Source organism: Lycium barbarum, chromosome 10 (genome assembly GCF_019175385.1).
Source record: "Lycium barbarum isolate Lr01 chromosome 10, ASM1917538v2, whole genome shotgun sequence".
Lineage (NCBI taxonomy): Eukaryota > Viridiplantae > Streptophyta > Magnoliopsida > Solanales > Solanaceae > Lycium > Lycium barbarum.
In genome coordinates this window covers 17,895,512-17,918,970 of record NC_083346.1, presented here as the reverse complement: position 1 = coordinate 17,918,970, position 23,459 = coordinate 17,895,512, and the positions used below count along the sequence as shown (strand labels likewise).

The following is a 23,459-nucleotide window of genomic DNA, read 5'->3' as shown; positions in this document are numbered from 1 at the left end:
ACAATAATTTTTCTCATAGACAACACACACACACATTTTAACTCAAACCAACATATAACCTCATTCCTTACAAATCAAAATTATTTCGGATTTTCCCGAACATGCGAAAGTACGGGATATAACCGTTTTGAAGTATCTGGACCTCCTCTATGGGTTTATCATTTATTAAGTCTCGGGGCTCTTCTTGAGCAAGAGCAATTTCCCTCACATTATGATCATCTTGATCATTTATTTCTTTTCTTTTTCGAGGATTTTTATCCTTCGAACCGATTGGTCTACCATGTTTCAGACGTGGCTTGGACTCATTTGCATTAACCGTTTGTCCTATCGGGACATCAACTCGAACTGGGGCATTTGCAGCTGGAATATGAGATTTAGTAACTCTTGGACGGTTAGTAAATGCATCTGGCGGTTGATTTGCGACATTTTGCAAATAAATCATCTTTTGAACCTCTTGCTCACATTGATTTGTTCAAGGATCTAAATGAGATAGTGATAATGCATTCTATCTCCTTTTCCAACTGCTTATGTTCTCCCCCTAATGTTGGGTATACTGATTCATCAAAATGACACAGCAAATCTTGTTGTAAATAATTCTCCAGTCATCGGTTCTAAATATTTTAAAATTGAAGGAGATTCATACCCAACATATATCCCCAACCTTCTTTGGGGACCCATCTTTGTGCGTTGTGGTGGAGCAATTGGAACGCATACCGCACATCCAAAAATTCGAAGATGGGAAATATTTGGCTCCTGACCAAAAGCCAATTGTAATAGGGAGAATTCATGATAACTGGTTGGCCTTATGTGCACAAGTGCTGCTGCATGCAAAATAACATGTCCCCGTACCGAAACAGGAAGTTTTGTCCTCATTAGCAATGGTCTAGCTATCAATTGTAGGCGTTTAATCATTGATTCTGCTAGACCATTTTGAGTATGACCATGAGCAACCGGATGTTCAACTGTTATTCTAGTGGTCATACAATAGTCATTAAAGGCCTGAGATGTAAACTCACCAGCATTATCAAGACGAATTTTATTATCGCATTATCTGGAAATTGTGCTCTTAACCTTATTATTTGAGCCAACAATCTCGCAAAAGCCATATTGCGAGTTGATAATAAGCAAACATGTGACCACCTTGTAGATGCATCAATCAAGACCATATAATATTTAAATGGTCCACATGGAGGGTGAATTGGCCCACATATATCACCCTGTATACGTTCCAGAAATGCAAGGGATTCAATCCCAACCTTAGTTGCTGATGGTTTAATAACCAATTTTCCTTGAGGACAAACAACACAAGAGAATTCCTTAAATTGAAGAATCTTTTGGTTCTTCAAAGTATGCCCATGTGGATTCTTAATTATTTTACGCATCATATTAGAACTAGGATGGCCCAACCAGTCATGCCAAATGATAAAATCATTAGAACCATTAAATCTTTTGTTTACTACAACATGTGTTTCAACTGCACCAATACTTGTATGGTACAACCCAGAAGAAAGTGCGGGTAATTTTTCATGCACAAACTTTTCCCCCGCTTTCATTGTAATAATATGAAGGTACTCAACCTGTCCTTCATTGGCAGTCTCAACATGATAGCCATTTTGGCGAATAACCTTGAAATTTAATAAGTTTCTTCGAGACTTGCTACAATACAGTGCATTATTAATGGCCAATATTGTTCCTCTAGGTAGTAATAAGGTCGCTTTTCTAGAACCCTCAATTAATTTTGTACTATCAGATATTGTATTAACATAGGCCTTTTTCATAACCAAATGAGTGAAATATTTCTTTTCTCTTAATATAGTGTGAGTTGTAGCACTATCCAAAAGGCACATATCTCCATTACTCATCTTGGATCCAATTGAAGACTGGGGAATTTTTATTTATCTTCGTAAAAATAAAAATACATTGTAAGAAATATAGAAACTAACAACATAAAAATTAAGTACTAATCCTTGAAAATAAAACAACGTAGAGAACTTAAGTACTACTCGAAAATAAAACAACATAAGGACAACTTAAAACACATAAACAATAACAACATAACACATTCCCCAGTGAAACGACCAAATCTCAATTTTGATCTCCAAAGAAGTCTTCAACTTCCAAATGAGTAATATCATCAAGCCCATCAAAACCATCATCTTTCAAAGCCAAATTAGTTTCAACATTATCATCATATTTTCGTGAAGGCCCTGCCTCATCATCATTTTTTAAAGTCATGTGTGACTCCACCTAGGCATTAGGCGAAGAGGCACCACCTCTATTTACCTTTCTTTTGAAGGAATTTGGATAAAGCCTGGCAAAATGTTCAGGCGCCCGGCATTCATTTTTCCAGTGACCTTTCAAACCACAACGATGATAGTTGCTCTTTGAAGGATTGCCTTGATAGCCCATATTGTTCTCCCTTTTATGGTGACCACCATCACGATGATTATTATATCGTCCCTTGCCCTTGCCATGCCTACACTCATTATTATGGCCCCGATTGTTTTGTCTTCTTTCAGCTGCGCCATGTGCTGCTACCACGTTCGCTTCCAGGAATGGAGCAGTTCCAGTGGAACGGGCTTCATGATTTTTCAATAAAAAGGTATTATGCTGCTCAGCCACAAGAAGACATGAGATCAATCAACATGCTTTTTAAAACCCCTCTCACGGTACTGCTATTGTAATACCAAATTGGAGGCATGAAAAGTCGTAAGAGTCTTTTCCAACATATCCTCTTCAGTTATATTATCCCTACATAACTTCAGTGTGGAAGTAATTCTATAAACAACAGAGTTATAATCACATACAGTTTTAAAATCCTGTAATCGTAAGTGAATCCACTCATAACGAGCCTTGGGCAATATCGTTACCTTAATGTGGTCATACCTTTCCTTCAAACCAGTCCACAATTCAAGTGGATCTTTCACTGTCAGGTATTCAACCTTCAATCCTTCATCCAGATGATGACGAAGGAAAATCATTGCCTTTGCTTTGTCCTGACTCAATGTTGTATTATCCTGAGTAATAGTGGCACCAAGACCTTTGGCATCTTGGTGAATTTCAGCATCGAGGACCTATGATAAGTAGTTCTTTCCAGAGATATCAAGTGTCACAAACTCAAATTTCGACAAATTCGATATGATGATTAAAACTATCATAAAAATATTAAAGTTAGAAATAATAAAATAACGTAATTTCAAAACAGAATATTTATTTCCACAAACAAAATATAACAGTACATTGCTTTCCCAAAAGGAGTACTTTTATTTTTTTCAGAGAAGAATACCTTTTTTTCTCTCTCTCAAAACAGTGTCCTTTTTCACAAATAGTACCCTTTTGTTTCTCACAAAAGAGCAAATCTTTTCATCACTAGAAAGTAAGATTAAAGGAACTAATTGAAACAGATAAAGGATCCTACTAACAATTATACAATCATCACTCAAGGATCAATTAAGACAATACTGTAAAGCCATTATAAAAATTTCACAACCTATACACCTTGATCAAAATTGTTGTTACAAACATTAACATACCTTTTTTGAGTAGGATAAATGACATGTCGTTTCTAAACTTGTAAAGTTTTAGAGGAACTAGTGAATTATAAAGCACTTGCAGGATTCTTACCAAAGAAAGAATGAAAAATTAATTATTTACCATATGTTAAGAAATTCAAATGTTTGTGATAGCTACAGTCCATCCACATAGACTGCATCAGTTGAGTAGCAAGATTTGTCACGTTTTTCTGTTTGATTTATAACAGAAAATTAAAGAGTTTAAACATCAACCCAATTTTAGAGAAGGAAAGCCGATTCCACATACAAAAACCAACGAATAGCAGTAGTACTGATAATTCACCTTGAACAAAATTAAATTACCAAAGCTTTCTGTTACCACGTTAGCATATTGATATTATGAAGGAAAATGACAGCAAACATACCTCACAGTCGAAGAGATTAATATATTACTCGGAGTTTGAAGATTAGAGCTTCGTGCTGATAACGTATTGCAAAAACAAGCTCAAAGTAACAATATAAAATATTAGAACAAGATAAACAATATAAAATAAAACAATGTAAAGATGACTTTCTTCTTTTCTTTCAAGTGTGTAGTACATCACATATCATATCTCTATTTATACTACTCCATAGAGAGAGGGTTACAAGATTGTCTTGAATATGTCATTAATCCCTTGAGAAGGTAGGAAGAATATGTGGTTGTGGGAGATGAATGAGGGAGTAGTGGAGGTGTGGTATAACTACATATAATGGTGCACATAATGGTGAATTAACTCCTAGAAGTTATGGACATCCACATTATCATATTTACAACAACTTTATCATAATCAAAATATACATACAACTTTTACACATATTTCATACATAAAATTATAACAAATTTATACGGCTATACATATTGCATACAAAAATTTATACATATTTATTTTCTGGTGTATGAACTTTGTTGGAATCTGGTTTGTATCAATTACAAATTTATTATACATATTTTCTCAAAATTTATACATACTTTGATGATATTTTTTTTACAATTTAAATGTACTTTATCATAATCAAAATACACATACGATTTTTATGCATGTTTCATATATAAAAATTATAATGAATTTATATAGTTATACATATTGCATACAAAAATTATACATATATGTTTTCTGGTGTATGAACTTTGTACATAAAAATTACCGATTAGAATGGACTTTTTGAGTAAGAGTTGGAGAAAACTAGGGAATAATATCTCTTAATTTTGAATGGGAGAGAAAAGTGGATGAAATAAAAAAATAAAAGTTGGAGAAAATCAGGAAACAATATCTATTAATTTTGAATGGAGAGAGAAAAGTGGATAAAATAAGGAAAACAGTTAATTTAATGTGTTTTATTTACTTCATTTTAATTTAACTGATTCGTATAGATTTTGTAACAAACCTATTGATATATTTTGTAAACTGAAAAATATCGTCATGTTCCGTAAATATACCCACTTACTGTACCCATTTACTAAATACATATATGTTTTTAACTGCGCAAGTAAAAATTATATGTGGGATCCTATGTTAAGGGGCTTAGCCTTCAGGGTTAAACAGCAAAGTGCTAGAGTAATGGAAGTAGAGTAAATATTGTTAGCGCCTCTCTGGTCTCTCTCTCTCTCTCTCTCCCTCCCTCAACTATTTCTTTCTCAGATATTGTTGCTTTATTTAGGATCCTTAACATAGTCCATCCCAATTTTGTTCCCTCACGTTGTTATTAGCTAGGTTGAGGAGTCATATACAATGGCTGTTTGCACCCCAAAGTTATTCTTCCCGACTTTGAAGAATCTGAAGACAAATTGCATTTTGACTTCGATGAGGCTTAATCTCCCGAAAAAACACGACGTTGAAAAGTTTGCTAAAAAGAAGTACGACGGTTTCTTGAATTTTCGGGGAGAGGATACTAGGAACAGCTTCACATCCCATCTGTATGAAGCTTTAGAGAGCAGTGGGCTGACAATTTTTAAAGACGATGTGAGTCTCAGAGTAGAAACTGAGATTTCTACCCAACTTTTAGAGGCCGTTGAAGTATCAAGAACGGCTATCCCTATTTTTTCTGTAGATTATGCCTCATCACCTTGGTGCTTGGACGAACTCGTAAAGATTATGGAATGCAATAAGAAGTATGAGCTATCTGTTGTGCCAGTATTTTATGATGTGGATCCATCTGATGTTCGACACCAAAGGAATACTTTGGCCAATTCATTTGCTAAACTCAATGAGAAATACAAGGACCAACCGGAAAGGGTGAAGAGATGGAAACAAGCCTTAACTGATGCTGCCAACTTAACTGGGATCGACGTCAGAAATAGGTAAGCACAAATCTTTATTTCACTTTTCTCCCAAATAATTATGATTTTTTTATAAGAAATCTTATTTTTTACGCATAAGAAAGATTTGAAAAAAAAAACAGATCTGAAAAAGTCATTTGGCCAATAAATCTTATTTTCTCAATTTTATGGGTAATTTCATAAAAGCTCACCTAACTTCACTTTATATGCAATTGTTCTTTTGTATAATAATAATAATAATAACCCGGGTTATTAAGCCTAAATTGTTGGGTGGTATTTGATCATAAAATTTTAGTTTCTCATTGTGATATTTGTTGTTGTTGCACAACTTTATCAGTGGACGAAGTCAACTCAAGAGATATATTACGATCTCTTTGTGGATGTCAAGGTGATGAAGAACTAGAAAATCAGTAGATGTGAAAATAGAAGTTATCTACAAGCTTCGTTGTGAGTTGAAAAGGTAAATCACTTTTCTACCTATCAAACTCAAGATATAAAAAGGTAAAATTATCTTTTACCTAAAACCTTTTCATTATTGTGTGATATATTTTCATGAGTATAAAATTTTATTAAATTCTCAAAATAGTGAGGGTAATAAATGAGAAAAATATTCATCATGAAAAATGTAATTTGCATTTTTGAGAATGATTTAACAAAAAAAAAAAAAAAAGGTGTTACAAGTGCATATATCAGTCTTGAAATAACTCACATGTTATTACTTGTAAATGATGATTTTTAGCTCTAATATTGACAGATGTGTCATTATGGGGAACAAGCTAAACCAGTTCTTTGCATTGTGACTCACAGGAGGCAATTGGAATTGCTAAGAGTAGTGTGTACAATGAAAAAACAAGGACATATTTGCGTTAGACATGATGAGTTTCGAAGGTCAGATCGGGTTGGATGGTAAAGCTTGTGTTCCAGGTTAATAAAGACTACAAACTAGTACTGCTAACAAGAAGCTAACAAAGCGAGGCTGCTAAAGAAGAGCTTGTTCCGGTTCCGGAAATGCTGAGCTTTATCCGCTTCAATTCATTAAGGTATTATTATAGCCTTCTAAATAGTCAGAGTGGGAACTCAAAAGTAAGAACTCTTAACCATCATTCCAACACTCTAAAGGGAGAATTTTCAAAGGAAGAAATTTTAAAGATCGGAGAAAAGGCAAGGGCGTAGAAAAAAGTGGTTAAAAGGCTGCTTTGATCGCATATAAATAGGGAGTTTAAGAACGTAAACATATGGGTAAATAGATAGAAAAAAAAAGAGTATGAACGCAAATAAAAACGGGGTTGTGGGAGAGCAATACAAGCGTCGTGCAGCTAGGCGAAGCAGCCCGAATGCTGCACCCTAGATGGCGAAAATGTTGTCAAGCAATTGTTAAAGCTTAGAATTTGTAAGGTCCGAGAGAAATTTGGCGGATCGTTAACCAAAATTTGGCAAAGAGAATAATTCTTGAAACGTCAAGGGGGATAGGGATAAAGCCCATGGATTGAGGTAATATGGTGGATACCCGTTTATGGTCAAACGAAGCCATATAGGCCGTCAATATACACTACATATCCTATCCCTATGACGTGTGGTAGTGTTTTGTAAGGTTAAGTTTTACTCTTAATACATAGTCCGTTGTGGGGGTGTGTTTGAGATGCACTTGATGGATTTACTTGAATTTTACTCTTAATGTTTCCATAACCCGTTGTGGTGGTGCTAGTGAGAAGCACTTAATGGACTCACCGTTTGATATGAGAAGGTTGAGCTTATTCTGCTCTTAATGATAGCCTTAAGGTGGTCTATTTGAGATAGACTTGATAGAATCACCTACATGAGTGTAAAGGTGTGGTCGCCTTTTATGAAAGACTTGGGCTGTCTTTCTAGAGCACTCATAAGACCCGAGGTGTGTGCATGACCATAAAAACACTTTGTTAGTACCGCGGAGTTTGCATAAAATTAAGGATATCGTATGTGTTGTGGGGGTCTCAACTTATGTCCATTTAGTTCAAGAGTACTTACTTTGTGGGTATTAGTTGTTGCCTCATTTCACTATGTGTTAATTCAAATTGAAAGATATTGACACTTACGTACATGTTCCTTCCTTTTGCCCTGAAATTATTTCTTATTATTTTTTTGAGATATGTGGGGGATTGTAAAACATATATACTTATATTATTAATATCTCAAATAAAGAATAAGAAACACTTTGAAATTTATATAATATCTACTATTAATTTTGGTCAAAAGAAGAATTGATTAAATGTTTTATGAGTCTTAATGGTAGCCCTCATAATGAAGGAAAATGTTTTGAATTGTCTTAATGGCCTTCATTACAATTGTCTTTATGATCTTAATTACTCTTATAATTTCATGAAAAATATTTTCAGAAAAAGCTAAATACTTTGCTACATATATGATCTTATGGGATCATATTTGGACATATCAAAAAAGATAAAGTAAAGTCTTTGCTTCTTCTTCTTTTTATGAGCAATTGTGTTTGTGCAAACTCCAAACTTCCAGTCACTAGTGCAAGTGTTTGGAAGTGCTGTGGAACCTTGGGGAGCGACCTGGATAAACGATTTGCACCACAATCGGTCCAAAATCGCTTGCAAGGCAGCGGCTTGCCACAACGCAGCATTCATCCGATAAGTTGATTCTATCCTTTTGTTCGTTTTACTGATTAATATTGTTAATATTTCCAACAACTAGTATCACGTAAATTGTGAAAGATGAAATATGTCTTATTAACAAATATAAGTTTGTCGTTTTTGTTTTATTTGTTTTTACTTTTTCGTTCTTGTGAAAATTTGGTAATCTCATTTGATTATTTCTTGTTCTATGTATAGGAATGAAGCAATGGTCATCCAAGAAATTGTTAAAGTGGTTGAGAGGGAGGTGACAATCATAAAATCAACTGAAATAATGCATCTCAGGGCAGTGGAATTTCACATGAAAAGGCTAGGATGTCTAAGGATAGGATTTGATGAAAATGTTCGTGTTATTGGGATGTGGGGAGCCCCAAGAACGGGAAAGACTGCAACTGCAAAAGCCATTTTTGACATGTTTTCACACCACTTTGAAGGTGCAGTTTTTCTTCCAAATATTGGGGAAGTTACAAAGGAACATGACCTTGTATATTTGCAAAATGACCTCATGAAAGAAACCTTCAATTATCATGTTCAGGCTAATGACATATTTGAAGGAACCAACTTGATAAGAGAAAAACTTCAATCTAAGAAGGTCCTCGTTGTTCTTGATGGAGTTGATCATGTGAACCAGATACGTGCTTTGGCTGGTTATCATGATTGGTTTGGTAAAGGTAGTAGAATTTTTGTAACAACTAGGGACAAGAATGTGCTGCTACAACATAAAATGGATGCAATTTACGAGGTCAAATTACAAGTGAGAAATGAAGCCCTTCAGCTATTAGATAGAGTAACCAAATTGGCTGAGGAAAATACAGGCGTCCATATTTTTAGCATCCTAGCCAGAGAATTCATACTTCTTCAAGTAAGGCTATTCCTTGTGGAATTTCTGTGGAGGATCGTTCATGGTAACTTCTCATAATTTTTTGGCAATTTTATCTTTTCCTATATAGTTTTTGGTTCTTATTTATCTAGAATTCTTTTGAGATTTGTTTTTTGTAATGAACATAGCAGAGCAATGATGTGTACTCTAGGAGTTGAATGTGGAATTTTGGGAACAACCTCCACAAAATAGCAGACGTGATTATTGATGGTAGAATGATATTTGTGAGTTGGAACTCCTAATTCATAGAAACAAATCAGGGCACTATTATAAAACGAAGCAAGTAATAAGAAAAATAGGAAAAGAAATGGCAAGAGCGAAACAAAAGAAGATAAAAACAAAGTTTTCAACTACTGAAGTGACGTGAAAACCTCGTAATTGATTTTGGACGTATTATTTAGTTTCTTAAAAGCTGTTATATTAAACTGAACAACTAAATAGAGGTGATAGATTTGTTCCATGAATGTGTAACCCATCCCATATTTAACGGGTTGGGTCAATAATATTTCTTTGTTGGGTCAATTTAGGTTGCAACACCAGCCGACCCATCTTTTAAACGGGTCAATTGGGGCTGCTGGATGGGTCAGCTAATCAACCCTTGAAGTAACATAAATTGTATAGCTTAAATATGTGCGTTTTATCGAAGAGAAAGGCGGAGTAATTAGCAATTTTTTAATTCTGTTTATCCATGTTATATTTGTTTTGTTTATTCTTTCTTTTTTCTTTTATGTTAGTACTTTTTCTATTCTATTCAACATGAATGTGACTACTTAATCAGTTAAACTACTACATCAACAAATTTACATACACTACTAAAAAAAACAGTGAATTTCGATCAAAAATTTTCGACCTCATACTTGGTCACCCGATGCTATGGAGGGTCCCACTCCAGTATCCGCTTTGATTCATGCAGCTACTATGGTAACAGCTGGCGTTTTCATGATAGCAAGGTGCTCCCCTTTATTTGAATACTCACCTACGTCTTTGATTGTTATTACTTTTGCAGGAGCTATGATGTCATTCCTTGCGGCAACCACGGGAATATTACAGAATGATCTAAAGAGGGTCATAGCTTATTCAACTTGCAGTCAATTAGGCTATATGATCTTTGCTTGCGGCATCTCTAACTATTCGGTTAGCGTCTTTCACTTAATGAATCACGCCTTTTCCAAAGCATTTTTTTTGTCGAAAAAAAATCGACTACATGAGGTCGAAATTTTTAGATTTTTTTTTTTTTTGGGATTTCGCCCTCAAGCTGTCGATATTTACACGGGAAATAAAATTTTGACTGCATGAGATCGAAACTTATTTTGTACAAATAATAAATGAGAAAAAATATTTTAAAAAATTAAATTATATAAATAAAATAATTAATTAAAAAAAATCATATTTCGACCGCATGCGGTCGAAATAATTAAGTCAAATCTGACTTAACTATTTGGACCGCACGCAGTCGAAATAATAAACTTGTAAAATTTAATATACTCCCACAAACTTCAATCGTGCAATTCTTATTCCCAACAACCAAAACCTAATTATATTAAAACTCCCACCCCCACCGTACCCCTACCCAGTCGTCGACACTCCACCCCACCACACCCCTACCCCTCCCCGCCGCTGACGCTCCATCCCCACCACTGCCTGTCCTCCGTCGCCGCCGTTGCTGTCCGCCGCCACTAAAGGTAAGTCATTTTTTTCCATTTTTTTTTTCAATCTCATTTCTGTCATTTTTTTTTTTTGGTAAATATCTCATATCTATCATTATTAGTTACATTACTTTGTAATTGTAATTTAATTAGTAGATTACTTATATTTATTGTTAAAGTTTGCATTTGTAGCTATTTGTTAAAATTTTACTAAGTGTAAATTGAAATTTATTTGCTATTCTAGTAACAAGTTCCCCTCTGTAAGTTTTTTTGTTTTGTTTTTATTTAGTTCCTTTCTCTTTTCCCCAGAATATCCATGTGGGTTTCTTGGTTTGTCCCTCATTGCTTCTGTTTGATGCCTACATAATCAGGATTTTGGTTTTTGTATGTGGGTTTAGCAGCTTTTTCTGTTCTTGTGTTCCTGAAAGGCCAAACGAGGCTGATTGTATTTATTACTTGAGGACTGGTATTTGTGGCTATGGTGCTCGTTGTCGCTTCAATCATCCTCGTAACCGTAGTAATTTGGTAATTTTGTGTTGTAATTGTGTAATTCTAGGGTTCATTTTTAGGGGTTTTTCCTTCTTTTTTTTAATGTGGCTGATCACTTGATTTACTTTGTTACTGTACAATTTCAAGGTATTTATTTATGTTTAACATGCCTGATCACTTGATTTACTTTGTTATTGTCCAATTCATTTCTAGGTATTTTTGTTTAATATGCCTGATCACTTGATTTACTTTGTTACTGTCCAATTCAGGTTGATCTTAGTAAATATCGCGGCTTTTTATCTATCTTCATTCTTGATTTTTAGTATTTTTAGACATTAGTGATGCCTGTTGTTAATCCTTCAAAATTGTAGTTTGAAAGAAGAAAGATCTTACTTTGTTATACATTTTGCACTTCGAATCTTCCGCTAAGTCAGCACGAAAGATTTGAAATTTCAAACTATAATTCCCATTAAATTGCGTAATTCTAAGGTTCATTTCAGGGTATATTATGTTTGATATGCCTGATCACTTGATTTACTTTATTTTAGCGTTCAATTCAGGTTGATCTTCGTAAATATTGGTTTTTTTTTCCTAACTTAAATTTCTAATTTTTAGTCTGTTTAGACATTAGTGATGTCTATTGTTAGTCCTTGAACATTGTAGTCTGAAGGAAGAAAGATATTTCATTTTAGACATTAGTGATAGCTATTGTTAATCCTTGAAATAGTAGTTCGAAAGAAGAAAGATCTTTCCTTTTAGACATTAGTGATATCTATCTTCATTTATGATTTTTAGTCTTTCTAGACATTAGTGATACCTATTTTTAATCTTTGAAAATTGTAGCCTGAAAGAAGAAAGATTTTCTTTTTTTGTACATTTTGTACTTCTAATTTTTAGTGAAGACAGCACGAAAGATTTGAAATTTCATTTATGTAAATTGATGACAGGCTGTGGGAGCATCAAGAGCTACTGGAGGAGAATACCCTGAGAGAGTCGGTCAATCTGTTTGCCAGGTAGTTTTATTAAATGTGATAGCAATTAGTTTGGCTTTTGGTGTTCATTTAATGATCAACTTCGAGAGAGAAGATGTGTTTTCTGGATTTGAGAGAGAAGGTGTTCATTTGCTGGTTAAAAACAGTTTAGTGTTGTTTTTCTGCTGGGTTGCTGGTTAAAAACAGTTTAGGATGAAGCTGTTTTTTTTTTTGGGTTGCTCGTTAGTTCTCTGCTGTTTTTTTTTTTTGCTGTTTTTCTTCTGTTTCTTTCTGCTGCATTGCTGTTTTCTGCTTGTTTGGTGTTGTTTTTCTGCTGGTTTAGTATTTTTTCCTGTTGATATGTGTTGGATACGTATATAAAGGTATTCTCTGTTCTAGAGATTGAAGTGGTCCACAGTAATTTTAATATGTGCAGCATATGTCTAGATAACTTTGTGTGAATTGGTTGATATCTTTTAGTGGTCAAATATACCTCCATTAAATCGATTTTCTCAATTTCAGGGATGTCGAGGGGGTTTACATTTTAGCGATGTACTTGTACTAAATCTTGAGGCAATGGCTTGGAGCATCCTTGTGACAACAGGGCAAGGACCGGGGCCAAGAGATAGCCACAGTGCTGTTCTTGCTGGCCACAGAATGGTAGTATTTGGGGGTACAAATGGCTTAAGGAAGGTCAATGATATTCATGTATTGGATGTCAGGAGCCAAGAATGGACTCAACTCGAATGTCAAGGCAATCCACCTGCCCCGCGTGAAAGTCACACGGCTACTCTCATTGGTGGTGATAAATTAGTCATCTTTGGTGGTAGTGGTGAAGGCGAGGCAAACTATTTGAATGATTTACATGTTTTTGACCTTAAAACTATGAGGTGGTCATCTCCTGATGTGAGGGATGAAATGCCTGCTTCTAGGGATAGTCATAGTGCTGTTGCGATCGGTAATAGGCTCTATATTTATGGTGGAGATTGTAGTGACTGATATCAAGGTGATGTTGATGTGCTCGACATGGACACACTAGTGTGGTCAAAGGTACTAGCTTCAGTCTTTGTCTTGATTTTCTATTTCCTATAGTCTAGATATAGAGATAATAATTGTCTAAAGATTGTGTAAGATGACGGTTCGTTCTCTTTCTTACCAGCTGGATGTTGTTGGACGATCACCTGGTGCTCGAGCCGGTCATGCCTCTGTGAATTTTGGGTCGAAGGCAAGTAACTGATACTGTAGTCTTTCAGTAAATATACTAAACAATTATTAACAAAGGCAAAAACTCACTTTACAAGTATATGTGATTGGTGGAGTTGGAGACAAGAAATACTACAATGATGTTTGGGTTCTTGATGTGATAAATTCATCATGGACGCAGCTTGATGTAATGGGCCAAAAACCACAGGGACGATTTTCTCATACTGCTGCTGCTCGGAACACGGATATTGTAATCTATGGAGGGTGAGATTTTTATCAACTTTAGTCCATTTTTTCCTGTTTAATTCCAGTTTATTTTATATCTTTAACTTTTGTTTCTTCAACATTGCAGTTGTGGTGAGGATGAGCGGCCACTTAATGAGTTAGTTATCTTGCAGTTTGGAGTAGAATATCCTAATGGCACTAGCACCTTTTCTGGTTGCAGAGCTTATGGAAATACAAGTCATTATGATAAGAAAAGGTTCCTGGGAGAAAAAAACAATAGCTCGGTACAATAGATGAAAACTTGGTTCTTTTTTCGTGAATATTAACAATTTGAGATTTAGGTCACAGCCCAGTAGATGACGTAGGTCACAAGACAACATAGTTCATGCTCTTGTTGATGAGGATAGTAGGGCAGAATCGGATCATGTCTCTAACACCCAACGTTGACTTTTTTGATTCGTATACTTTTGGATTGTAATATTGCTATGTTTTCTTGGATATGTAAATTTTTTTTTATGATAGTTTTAATTCGAATTAGATGTACTTTTGAAGGTGAATTTGATTGTAGGAACTAGTTTATGGATGTTTTAACTTTACAATGTTCAAGTGTTTGAATGTAGTTTTAAGGATATTTAGAAGTACTTTAAATTGAAACTTGAGGTTGAATTTGATTTTAGAATGTGAAGTTTATGATTGTAGAAGTACTTTGATGAATTGGACGTGTTGATGAATTGCATCGTTGATTTGGTTGATGAGTGTGATTGACAGGTGGGCTGCTGTAAAAGAAGTTGAATGCTGGAATTTTTTTTTCCAGATTTTCGACCTCATGGGGTCGAAAATTCATCCAAATATTGATAATTTTCGACCTCATAAGGTCGAAATTGTACTCACAAATTAAAATTTCGACCGCACGAGGTCGAAAATCTGGGCAACATTTTCAATTTCGACCTCATGAGGTTGAAATCTGGCAACAATATTGCTAAATTTTGACCTCATGCGGTCGAAATTCTGAAAATATTTTTTTATTATTTTTATCTTCTATCATATTTCGACCAGAAGAGGTCGAAAACTTTAAATAATATTTCTATAAAAATAATAGCGGTCAAATTTTTTTATTAATATTTAAATAAAAAATAAATTTTTCGACCGCGTGAGGTCGAAAATTTTATTTTCGTAATTTAGGTAGAAAACTTATTTCGACCGCGTGAGGTCGAAAATTTTCGACCACGTGAGGTCGAAAAAAATTTCACACTACCTGTTAGCGACCATGCCTTGCGGTCGAAATTTTGGTTGAAAATTGGCCTTTTTCGATCGCATGTAGTCGAAAATTTTGGTCGAATTTCACTGTTTTTTTAGTAGTGATATTCACTAACCAGATAGACATTACTAGATGGACAAACATTTACAAGTCAGAATTTAAGTCCAAACCTCTTAACATCTTGACTTATAATTAAGACAGAGAGGAATGACAAAAAAATAATAAGAAACAAGAAAATAGAATATATTTTTAGCTTTGCAATTAGATTTTTTTTTTTTTAATCGGATGTCCCCGAAGGGACTTGCAATTAGATCATTAAAACAAGTAAAGGTTATAAAAATCTAATTTGGAGCAAGTAGTCTATTATTATTATAACCTAACAAAAGGTATCTTGAAACTTGAAACAAAACAAGTCGTGTATGATTTACTTCACGAGTATACGAAGGAATTCGAAGATTGTTATATGGTGAAAATGATATTAAGAAGTTATCAGGTTAAAGTCGATGAAAGAGACGTCTCAATGCACAACGTGTATAGGAAGGAATTACAGAAGTGTTATGGGTGAGAAGAACAATAATCATTGCCACAAGTTTTTATCAAAGGGAAATACATTGAGGTGCTGAATTGATTAAGCAATTGAATGAAATTGTTGAATTGCCAAAGTTATTAAGAGGCCTTCCTTTAAGGCCAATTGATTATGTTTGTGAGGTTGTGGGGATGTAAGGTTCTTGCCTTTGCTCGAATTTTTGATGAGGATGAAGAACAAAATAAGAGGTGTCATATTTGCTATGAGAATGGACTGGCTCAATGCACTTGTTGTTCTTGATCTGCATAAGTTTTGTGTGAGTTGTATTATATTTTTGTGTTGGCCTGTCGCCTTATAGTTTTTACTTTGGTGAGGCAAAGGCGAACCCAGAATTTTAAACGAATGTGAGGTAAACATAACTCTTTTGTATCAGCAGGTGGCATTTTATATAATTATCTACTATATATTTTGAAATTGTATACTTGTATTGACAGTGTTGGGGTGCAATGTAGTGGGTGCTTTTATTCACCTGTTGTTCATAGTTTCTTGATCTTGATATCTTTGAAGTTTGAAGCAAAAGAAAAGGGTGAAGAACCCTCCACGAAGTTGCATGGGATGAAAATATTTGATGTCTAAGGTGACAATACTGGTGTTCTCTTATTATTGAAATAACAATTCTTTCTGTATGGAAAAAGTTCAAAATTACCCTTGAACTATATGAAATAAAATATTTTTGTCCTCCGTTAATAGTTGGGATCATCTGTTCCCTGCCATTATAAAAGTAGCATATTTTCATGTCATTTTACAAATCCAGCAAACCACATCATTACAACCCTTCATATAGTTGTATGGGGCCCTGGAGTGTTTGAATCTAGTTTGTCCTAGTGATCAACTAACTTCTGCGTAGCGTAATTTTATTTCTGAATGCTTCTTTTAGGCGGCTAGAAAGATGTGAATTATTTATATGGTCTAAGGTGACAATGTTATTCTTTTAAAATTTTCATTGACATTCCTGTAATTGCTGAATGTCAAGATAAAACCCTAAAATCAAGAAAATCCATCTTCAAACATGATTGAAATTCTTACTAAACCAAAATCGATGCAAATTGGATTTGGATAGTATTAGTTTATTAAGAAGTTTTGTTGTTTTTATGGGTTTTAGAGTACAATTATTTAGAAGCAATGGTGCTTTCAAGTTGTGATGAAAAATCTTTCCATTGTATTATGGATGACATGTCTTTCATAATTTCCTTTATCTCAAGCGCGGATATATCATACACTTTCAAAATTAGCACTTTGTTTTCCTTTTCCCGGAAGTGAAAAAGTAGTATTCCAATTATACAGTCTATGCAAACATGTAATTCAAGGTTCATGAGTACAAATATATGCCAAAAGTACCTTTTTTTTTCTTGTTTTGATTTTTCTTTCTTAAAGTAGGGATTTGAGAAATTTTCTGACAATTATCTAAAACTTTGCACTCGATTTTTTTTCTTTAGCAAGACATTGCTATTCAAGTTACATTAGGTTTTCTCATTTTTCTTACCATTAAGAAAGTGTATTTTTTATCGTTTGTACATTTGTGATTTGTCTGGTTGGATCGACCCTTTTGCAAATCGCCCTGATTTCAATTTGTATGGGCCAAGCATAATGGGCATCTTATGGTGAGTTATGACAGTTATATGGGTCGCAAAAGCCCATGAAAATAGGATCAACTCAATCTACCCAAATTTGAGCGGGTTGGGCTGAGAATATCTTTAAAAAAATTGTGCGGACTGTTCTTCATATGGACTGGTCATTAATTTTTGTCCCTCAAATTGTTGGTCTTCCATTTTTGCCCCTACTTCTCATTTACTGAAAATTTGTGGGCCAAAGTATCCTTATTCGCTGGTCTATGAAATCAGAGATTCTGGGATCGAAACCCAGGAGAGTTAAAAATAAAACAATTTTGCACGGTAAGGTTTTCATAGAAACTATGCCTATTGGGGGCAAAGTTATGCCTTAAGGCATAGTTCTGTAGGACGACAGAACTATGCCTTAAGGCGGCATAGTTTTGTAGAAATTAAGTTACACTACAAAGTGATGTAAAAATAATTAATATCTCAAAAAGAATATTGTATAAATTCATTCTCTTTACACCAAGTTAAATGAGTCTTTAATATGATGATTGTCATAACTATCCCAACGTCTATTTTGTGTTGTAACAGACAATTGGTCACTTTTAACACCCTTGAATATCATCCGTTATCATCATCATTAGAGATGTTAATTGCCTTTATTCCTTGACTTAATTGCTTTTATTTCTTGACATCTTTACTGCCAACGTTGGACTATATCCTTGAGCCATTTGATGAGATGGTATTTCCTATCTATATAAAGTCTATGTCTTCTTATTTTACGTGGGGTAGAAATAAATCAATAAAAAATTCTCCTACCATATTATATTGTGTTGGATTTTCATCTTTAATCTTTGTTAAATTCTAGCTCCTAGTTTTATACTAAAAGAGCTTGTTGAATCATGGGGGATACACCTATACCGGATGAAATATCTTTAAGGACAGTGTCTTAATTGACATGCCTCAAGTTATGAAGAATTCTCTAGAGTGTTCGTGATCAAGTATTTTTCGTAAGATTTTCAACAATCTTAAGGATACCTTTCTTGCTTTATTCTTATGGAAAATTAAAAGAGAATAATTTAGTACAATCTGTCTAAGTTCCAGGTATGCTACTTACTTCTCTCATTAGTACAAAAATACAAGGGATATTGATACTTACTTCTCTCATATTGCTTTCTTAAAATATTTGTTGATGATGACATAGTAGGAGTTAATTTTACATAATTATTTGAGTGAAGTTATATTATTAGTTTGTTATTTATAAGATGAAATGTCTTATGAGAAATTAGTAAAACTTCTTATGAGTTATGAAAATATTCTTACCTTATCTTAAAAGTTTTGAAAATGTGGGGCTTACAATGTCATTATTTATGAAAATATTATTTCCCTATCTTAAAATTTTTAAATGTGGGGGTCATGGTCTTACTAGAGTTATCTTGAAAGAATTTTTATGATAATATTGCACGTGGACTTTTGTTATTTAAAATGTTTTTGAAAATAAAGTTTTGGAAAGAAGCTATTGATGATGAGATCAATTCTGTTTTTGAAATAATATTTTGATGTGATACCATGAATCATGGTATTAGATGGATTTTTTGTTGTGTTAGAGAGATACAGTGATGATTCTGGATCTTTGATTCATATGAGACAAAGTCCGCTAAAAGCTGTTGACACCCAATTTTGTCCCGCCTCTCCCCCGAAATGCCTATTAATACTTCTGGTATTTTGAGAAATTGAAAATATGCATTTTAATTTTACTATAATTATTAGTCTTTTATTAACACCCACGTTTATTATCCTACTGCAATTATTATAATAATAATAATTATTATTATTATTATTATTATGATTATTATTATTATTATCACTATTATTAATTATTGTTACTATTCTTAAATTATTATTATTACTAATTGTCATTAATTATTATCATTCTGGTTATTCCCAATTATTATCATTATTATTATTATTATTATTATTAATTAGTATTATCAGTGTTATGTTGTTATTAATTATTAATCATCATTATCATCGTTATTTTATTATGATCATTGTTTTATCGACAATTGTTATTTACTATTATTATTATTTTATTATCATTATTATCATTATCATATTATTTTATTATCGCCATTATTATCATTATTAATTATCACTTTTGTTATTATCAATAACTGTTATTCTTTTATTATTATTATTATCATTAATTTATTATCATTTACTGTTATGTTATTATCGATAATTGTTATTTATTATTATTATCATTATCTTTTATTATTAATTACCATCTTTAGTATTATTATTATTATTAATTTATTATCATTATTATTATTGCTGCTTTGTTATTAACCATCAATAGTTGTTGTTATTATTATTATTGTTATTATTATTATTATTATTATTATTATTATTATTATTATTATTATTATTATTATTATTATTATTATTATTATTATTATTATTATTATTATTATTATTATTATTATTATTATTACCACTACAATCATTATTATGGACATCAGTATTATCACCATCATTTATCATTATCAGTGTTATTGATTATTAATACTATTATTATTATTATCATTATTTTGCAGTGTTATCACCGCCAGTTATTCGTTACGGTATTTGGTATCATTGAAACTGACACTTCTCGGCATTTTATCAACTACCGCATACACACCGCATTTATTCTCGCGCGTTTAAAATGATAGCTTTATTTATCGTCAAAATTTTTATCACACGGTCATTGCAACAGCATAAATTTCATTATCCGGGTCTTTTTACAATTGCACATTTTTCGTACCAGGTGATATTCTGGCACCCTTAGTACATCGTTGATCAAAATCGGTCTCTGATTCAAATTTAGAAGTCAAACTATTTCTTGCGCTCGGTCCGCATTCTGACTTACCGGACTCCAAATTAAAGCCTGTTTGACTCCTGATAATTTTGGACTAGTCCATATCCCTTATCTCAATTTTTAGAACAATTCGTGTTTTAATTTATTAGCCTATTCTTTTTAATACCCAGTCTAAAATTGACCCGGTCCACAAGTGGACCGGGTCCGATCCATTTTGTCATTCGAATAAGGGAACCCTTTTAGGGTTCCCCTTCATTTTCCCCATTTTTTCCGCCGCAGCTCAACCTTCCCCTTTCCCTTTCTCGTCGCCACCCATCCTCACCGCCTCCAACCTCCGCCACCTACACCCCTTCATCGTCACCTACCATCATCACCAACCCACCACCTCCACCTTCCACTCCATCGCACCCTCACCCCCACTGCTTCATCTGACACACCCCTACCACACCACGTGATCCCCACCTCCATTCACCATATCACGCCCACACCTATCGATTCCTCCACGCCGTTGCATCTCCACGCTCCCTGACACCCCCACTTCATCGTGTCTCCCCCACGTGACCTCTACCACCCCCCATTCCCCTGTTCCCCACGCGTATCTATTTTTATTTCAACACAGCACCAAGCAAAACCCTATAAAACGGACGGGGATTTTTTTTTAGAGGGATCCGAAAAAACCTCCCTGAGAAAAAAAGGTTCTTGAACTACAAAACACCCAAAATCGAATCCTACCAGTTCCTTCAAACCCTTTGAAAAGTTACTAAGTTTCGTACGTTTTAATATTGCTCGGATATTCATTTGAAATAGAAGTCGTTCTGATATTTTTTTTCGTTTTTCCGAGACTGTTTCGAGTCTGAGTATCGAGAGCTCAGAGTTTTGTGTCGTTTCGAGGTATATCGGAGACTCCGTACCCTGTTCGCTGCACCCGGAAAAGGTTCGTAATTCTCTCCCTTTCGTTAACTTTAGCAGTTCTTCATTTTTAATATTTATATGATCTGTTTTGTTTTAGCCTCAATTAATTAGCTATGCGTTGGTGCATTTAGTTTAGGTCTTAAGTGCCAGTTGTGCTTTATGTGTTTTTGTTTAGTTTAATCGGGCTTGGTTAACTTATGCATCTATTAGATGTAGTTTTAAAGTGTTTAGTTTTTGTGTATTTTGGCGATTATTAGTCAAGTCCCTCAATTTCTGTTGATGATAGATTTTGTATAATGCTGTTAGGAATGGGTTAGTTTAAGTTGATGGCTACTTTATGATGAAAACTGGATCATGTGTAGGGTTTAAGAATGGTTAAAGTTTGCTTGTCTAATGTCTTGTAGTCTTGTGCTCTTAAGCTAACTTAGCTATGAATTGGCATCTCTCTAGCTCAATGTAGTTACCATTCTTAAATTACCCATGCTCGCCTATGTTTGTGGAAGGTGATTTACAAAGCATGAATTATGTTATTTCAGTTAGAAGGTTAGTGAAATGTGAAGGATCTCCTAAGATATGTTTTAAACACTTTAGATTGTAACTTTTCGAGTAGAAACATGTGGCTTAAGAATTAAAACCAAAAATCTCTTTCCCCACCATCAGTATTCTTCAAAAGGATTTCATAAAAATATTGTGTTGTAATCTCTCTCCCTTTAGTTATTGATTTTTTTTTAGTTCTTGTTATTGGTTTTTTTTTGTGAGGATTAGATCTAAAGCTATCTTTGTTGTTTCTTCCTTTTGGTTTCCAGTCCCTTATTTAAGTCAACATATGTCAAAAAATTGAATAAGAAAGTGGGTCCTGTCTATTTTTAAGTGTGAAGATGCCTTCTAAAATGATTAGTGATCTGATTAGCTGAATCATTTATGTAAGCAGCCGAATACCAGTTTTCTTTTTTTTGCCTGTTCGAATGTGAAATTGGCTCTAAAAGCACCATTGTAGGACATCTTCATCCTGCTTAACAATGAAATGGATATGTCTTGATCTATATGAAGTATATCTATTGTATTTTGCTGAATCCTGTATTTCTGTTCTGATTCAGTCCTGCTTCTGCCGTGATGTATTTTTGGCTGCTACGCTTAGTTGTTGTTTGTGGCATTTTGAACTAAGTTTTGGTTAGTTTCGAGGCAAAATATTGCCACTCTCTAAAGGCATGTTGCTGTTGAATTTTACCATCTGCAACTGTGTTTGAAGCCTATTTTCTGTCATAACTAGTCGTTGGTTCAAAGTGTCATATTCTTGGATGCAATTTCTATTATTCACTGCTATATTATTGATTGTTCACTACTATTGTTTTGAGCTTAATAATTGCTGTTTTTCTGAGGACTGGACCTTGTGCACCCGAAGCTTCATAATACTTTCCTTCTCCTTGCTCCCTCCCGTTAAACCATGTATATGTATGTATATTCAAATATACACATAATCCACTGGTCTGTTCTGAATTCACATTATATATGTTTAGTCTTATTTATTGGCTAAGTACTAATCCCTTTTCTTTCGTTTTTATGCATGACCGTCGCATACGAGCCCAAGGGGCTCGTTCTTCTCTTGCATTCGGTGTTGGGCTGAAAGCCCAACGAAGTCCCTCTCGTGTCCAGCCCATATCCGCATCAAATGAAAATTCTGGGTCAAGGCCCATATAGCAAAAACAGAATTGCAGCAGTGGCCCATATAGCAAAAAACAGATTTGCAGCAGTGGCCCAAATGGGCCAGATCCATTGGCTTGCATTTATTCTTTCTATTTTATTCTCGTTATGTATTTGATTTCCGTTTATGCATGACTAACATTTTATTTTTTTTAGTTCTAGATGAATCCATAATGAATTAGTTGGGTTAGATTTAGTGTAACGGGTAGTTAATTTAAAGGAAAACCCGAAATTAATTCCATAGGTTTCATTTTTTTTTTTTTTAATGTTAAAATTATTTATAATATTTATTTCTAGAATAATTAATTTTTCAATAGCGTAAATACGTATTTTCGAGTTAAAAGAATCATGTTTTGTTCTTACTATCCTAGGAATTTTAAAACGCCGCTAATACGCAAGTATGAACTTAAGAATATTTTGTAAACAATTTTTTAAGATGTATTCAAATTATGCATATTTTGACCAAATGTAGTTAACAAAACAGAATCTCATTTATGCTTGTAAAATGTCAAGTCAATTAATACGTCATTGTTTAGTTTGTTTTCAAACATTTACTGGAATACTATGCAAACTCGCATTTTGTTTTTACTTATATTTAAAATTATCATATTTTGAAAAATCTTATTTGGAATAGCATTATCCTATTTCCATTTAAAGCTTTAGCGGCATTTATAACTTTATTTTTAAATAACACTTTAGAATCTCCTTTT

The 23,459-nt window shown here is 33.7% G+C and overlaps 3 protein-coding genes across 5 annotated transcripts; 2 read left to right on the top strand and 1 right to left on the bottom strand.

Annotated features, from left to right (window-relative positions):
* Positions 1-1,937: 1,937 nt before the first annotated feature.
* Positions 1,938-4,209, bottom strand: LOC132615101 (uncharacterized). 2 transcript variants are annotated; one of them, XM_060329654.1, is made up of 3 exons: positions 3,938-4,209; positions 2,871-3,089; positions 1,938-2,610 (listed from the first exon to the last, which is right to left on the bottom strand). In XM_060329654.1, exons 2-3 carry the CDS (start codon positions 2,979-2,981, stop codon positions 2,248-2,250), a joined length of 474 nt encoding a protein of 157 aa, XP_060185637.1. In that variant the 5' UTR covers positions 2,982-3,089; positions 3,938-4,209; the 3' UTR covers positions 1,938-2,247. The 2 variants fall into 2 exon arrangements, with proteins under 2 accessions (XP_060185637.1, XP_060185636.1); XM_060329653.1 differs by lacking the exon at positions 3,938-4,209 and having other exon boundaries at positions 2,871-3,927.
* Positions 4,210-5,087: 878 nt separating this feature from the next.
* LOC132613951 (uncharacterized) lies at positions 5,088-14,631 on the top strand. 2 transcript variants are annotated; one of them, XM_060328275.1, is made up of 11 exons: positions 5,089-5,853; positions 6,170-6,292; positions 6,640-6,872; positions 8,664-9,370; positions 10,352-10,479; positions 10,920-11,027; positions 12,428-12,493; positions 12,974-13,144; positions 13,611-13,677; positions 13,753-13,918; positions 14,007-14,631. In XM_060328275.1, the coding sequence occupies exons 3-11, from the start codon at positions 6,841-6,843 to the stop codon at positions 14,170-14,172; spliced, it is 1,611 nt and encodes a 536-aa protein (XP_060184258.1). In that variant the 5' UTR covers positions 5,089-5,853; positions 6,170-6,292; positions 6,640-6,840; the 3' UTR covers positions 14,173-14,631. The 2 variants fall into 2 exon arrangements, 1 of the variants encoding a protein (XP_060184258.1); XR_009572135.1 differs by lacking the exon at positions 14,007-14,631 and having other exon boundaries at positions 5,088-5,853; positions 12,974-13,501; positions 13,753-13,821.
* On the top strand, positions 5,285-5,857 carry LOC132612792 (TMV resistance protein N-like). The gene has a single exon (XM_060326882.1). The coding sequence runs from the start codon at positions 5,285-5,287 to the stop codon at positions 5,855-5,857; it is 573 nt and encodes a 190-aa protein (XP_060182865.1).
* Positions 14,632-23,459: the final 8,828 nt, after the last annotated feature.

What these genes read in the sequence shown, in the direction of transcription:
- LOC132615101 (XM_060329654.1), bottom strand. Translation starts at nt 2,981, where the DNA reads ATGATTTTCCTTCGTCATCATCTGGATGAAGGATTGAAGGTTGAATAC. An exon ending in AAAGGTATGACCACATTAAG is followed by an intron (nt 2,611 to 2,870) that starts GTAACGATATTG and finishes GTGGCTGAGCAG; the next exon opens with CATAATACCTTTTTATTGAA.
- LOC132612792 (XM_060326882.1), top strand. Translation starts at nt 5,285, where the DNA reads ATGGCTGTTTGCACCCCAAAGTTATTCTTCCCGACTTTGAAGAATCTG.
- LOC132613951 (XM_060328275.1), top strand. Translation starts at nt 6,841, where the DNA reads ATGCTGAGCTTTATCCGCTTCAATTCATTAAG. An exon ending in ATCCGCTTCAATTCATTAAG is followed by an intron (nt 6,873 to 8,663) that starts GTATTATTATAG and finishes TTCTATGTATAG; the next exon opens with GAATGAAGCAATGGTCATCC. An exon ending in GTACAAATGGCTTAAGGAAG is followed by an intron (nt 13,145 to 13,610) that starts GTCAATGATATT and finishes CTTTCTTACCAG; the next exon opens with CTGGATGTTGTTGGACGATC.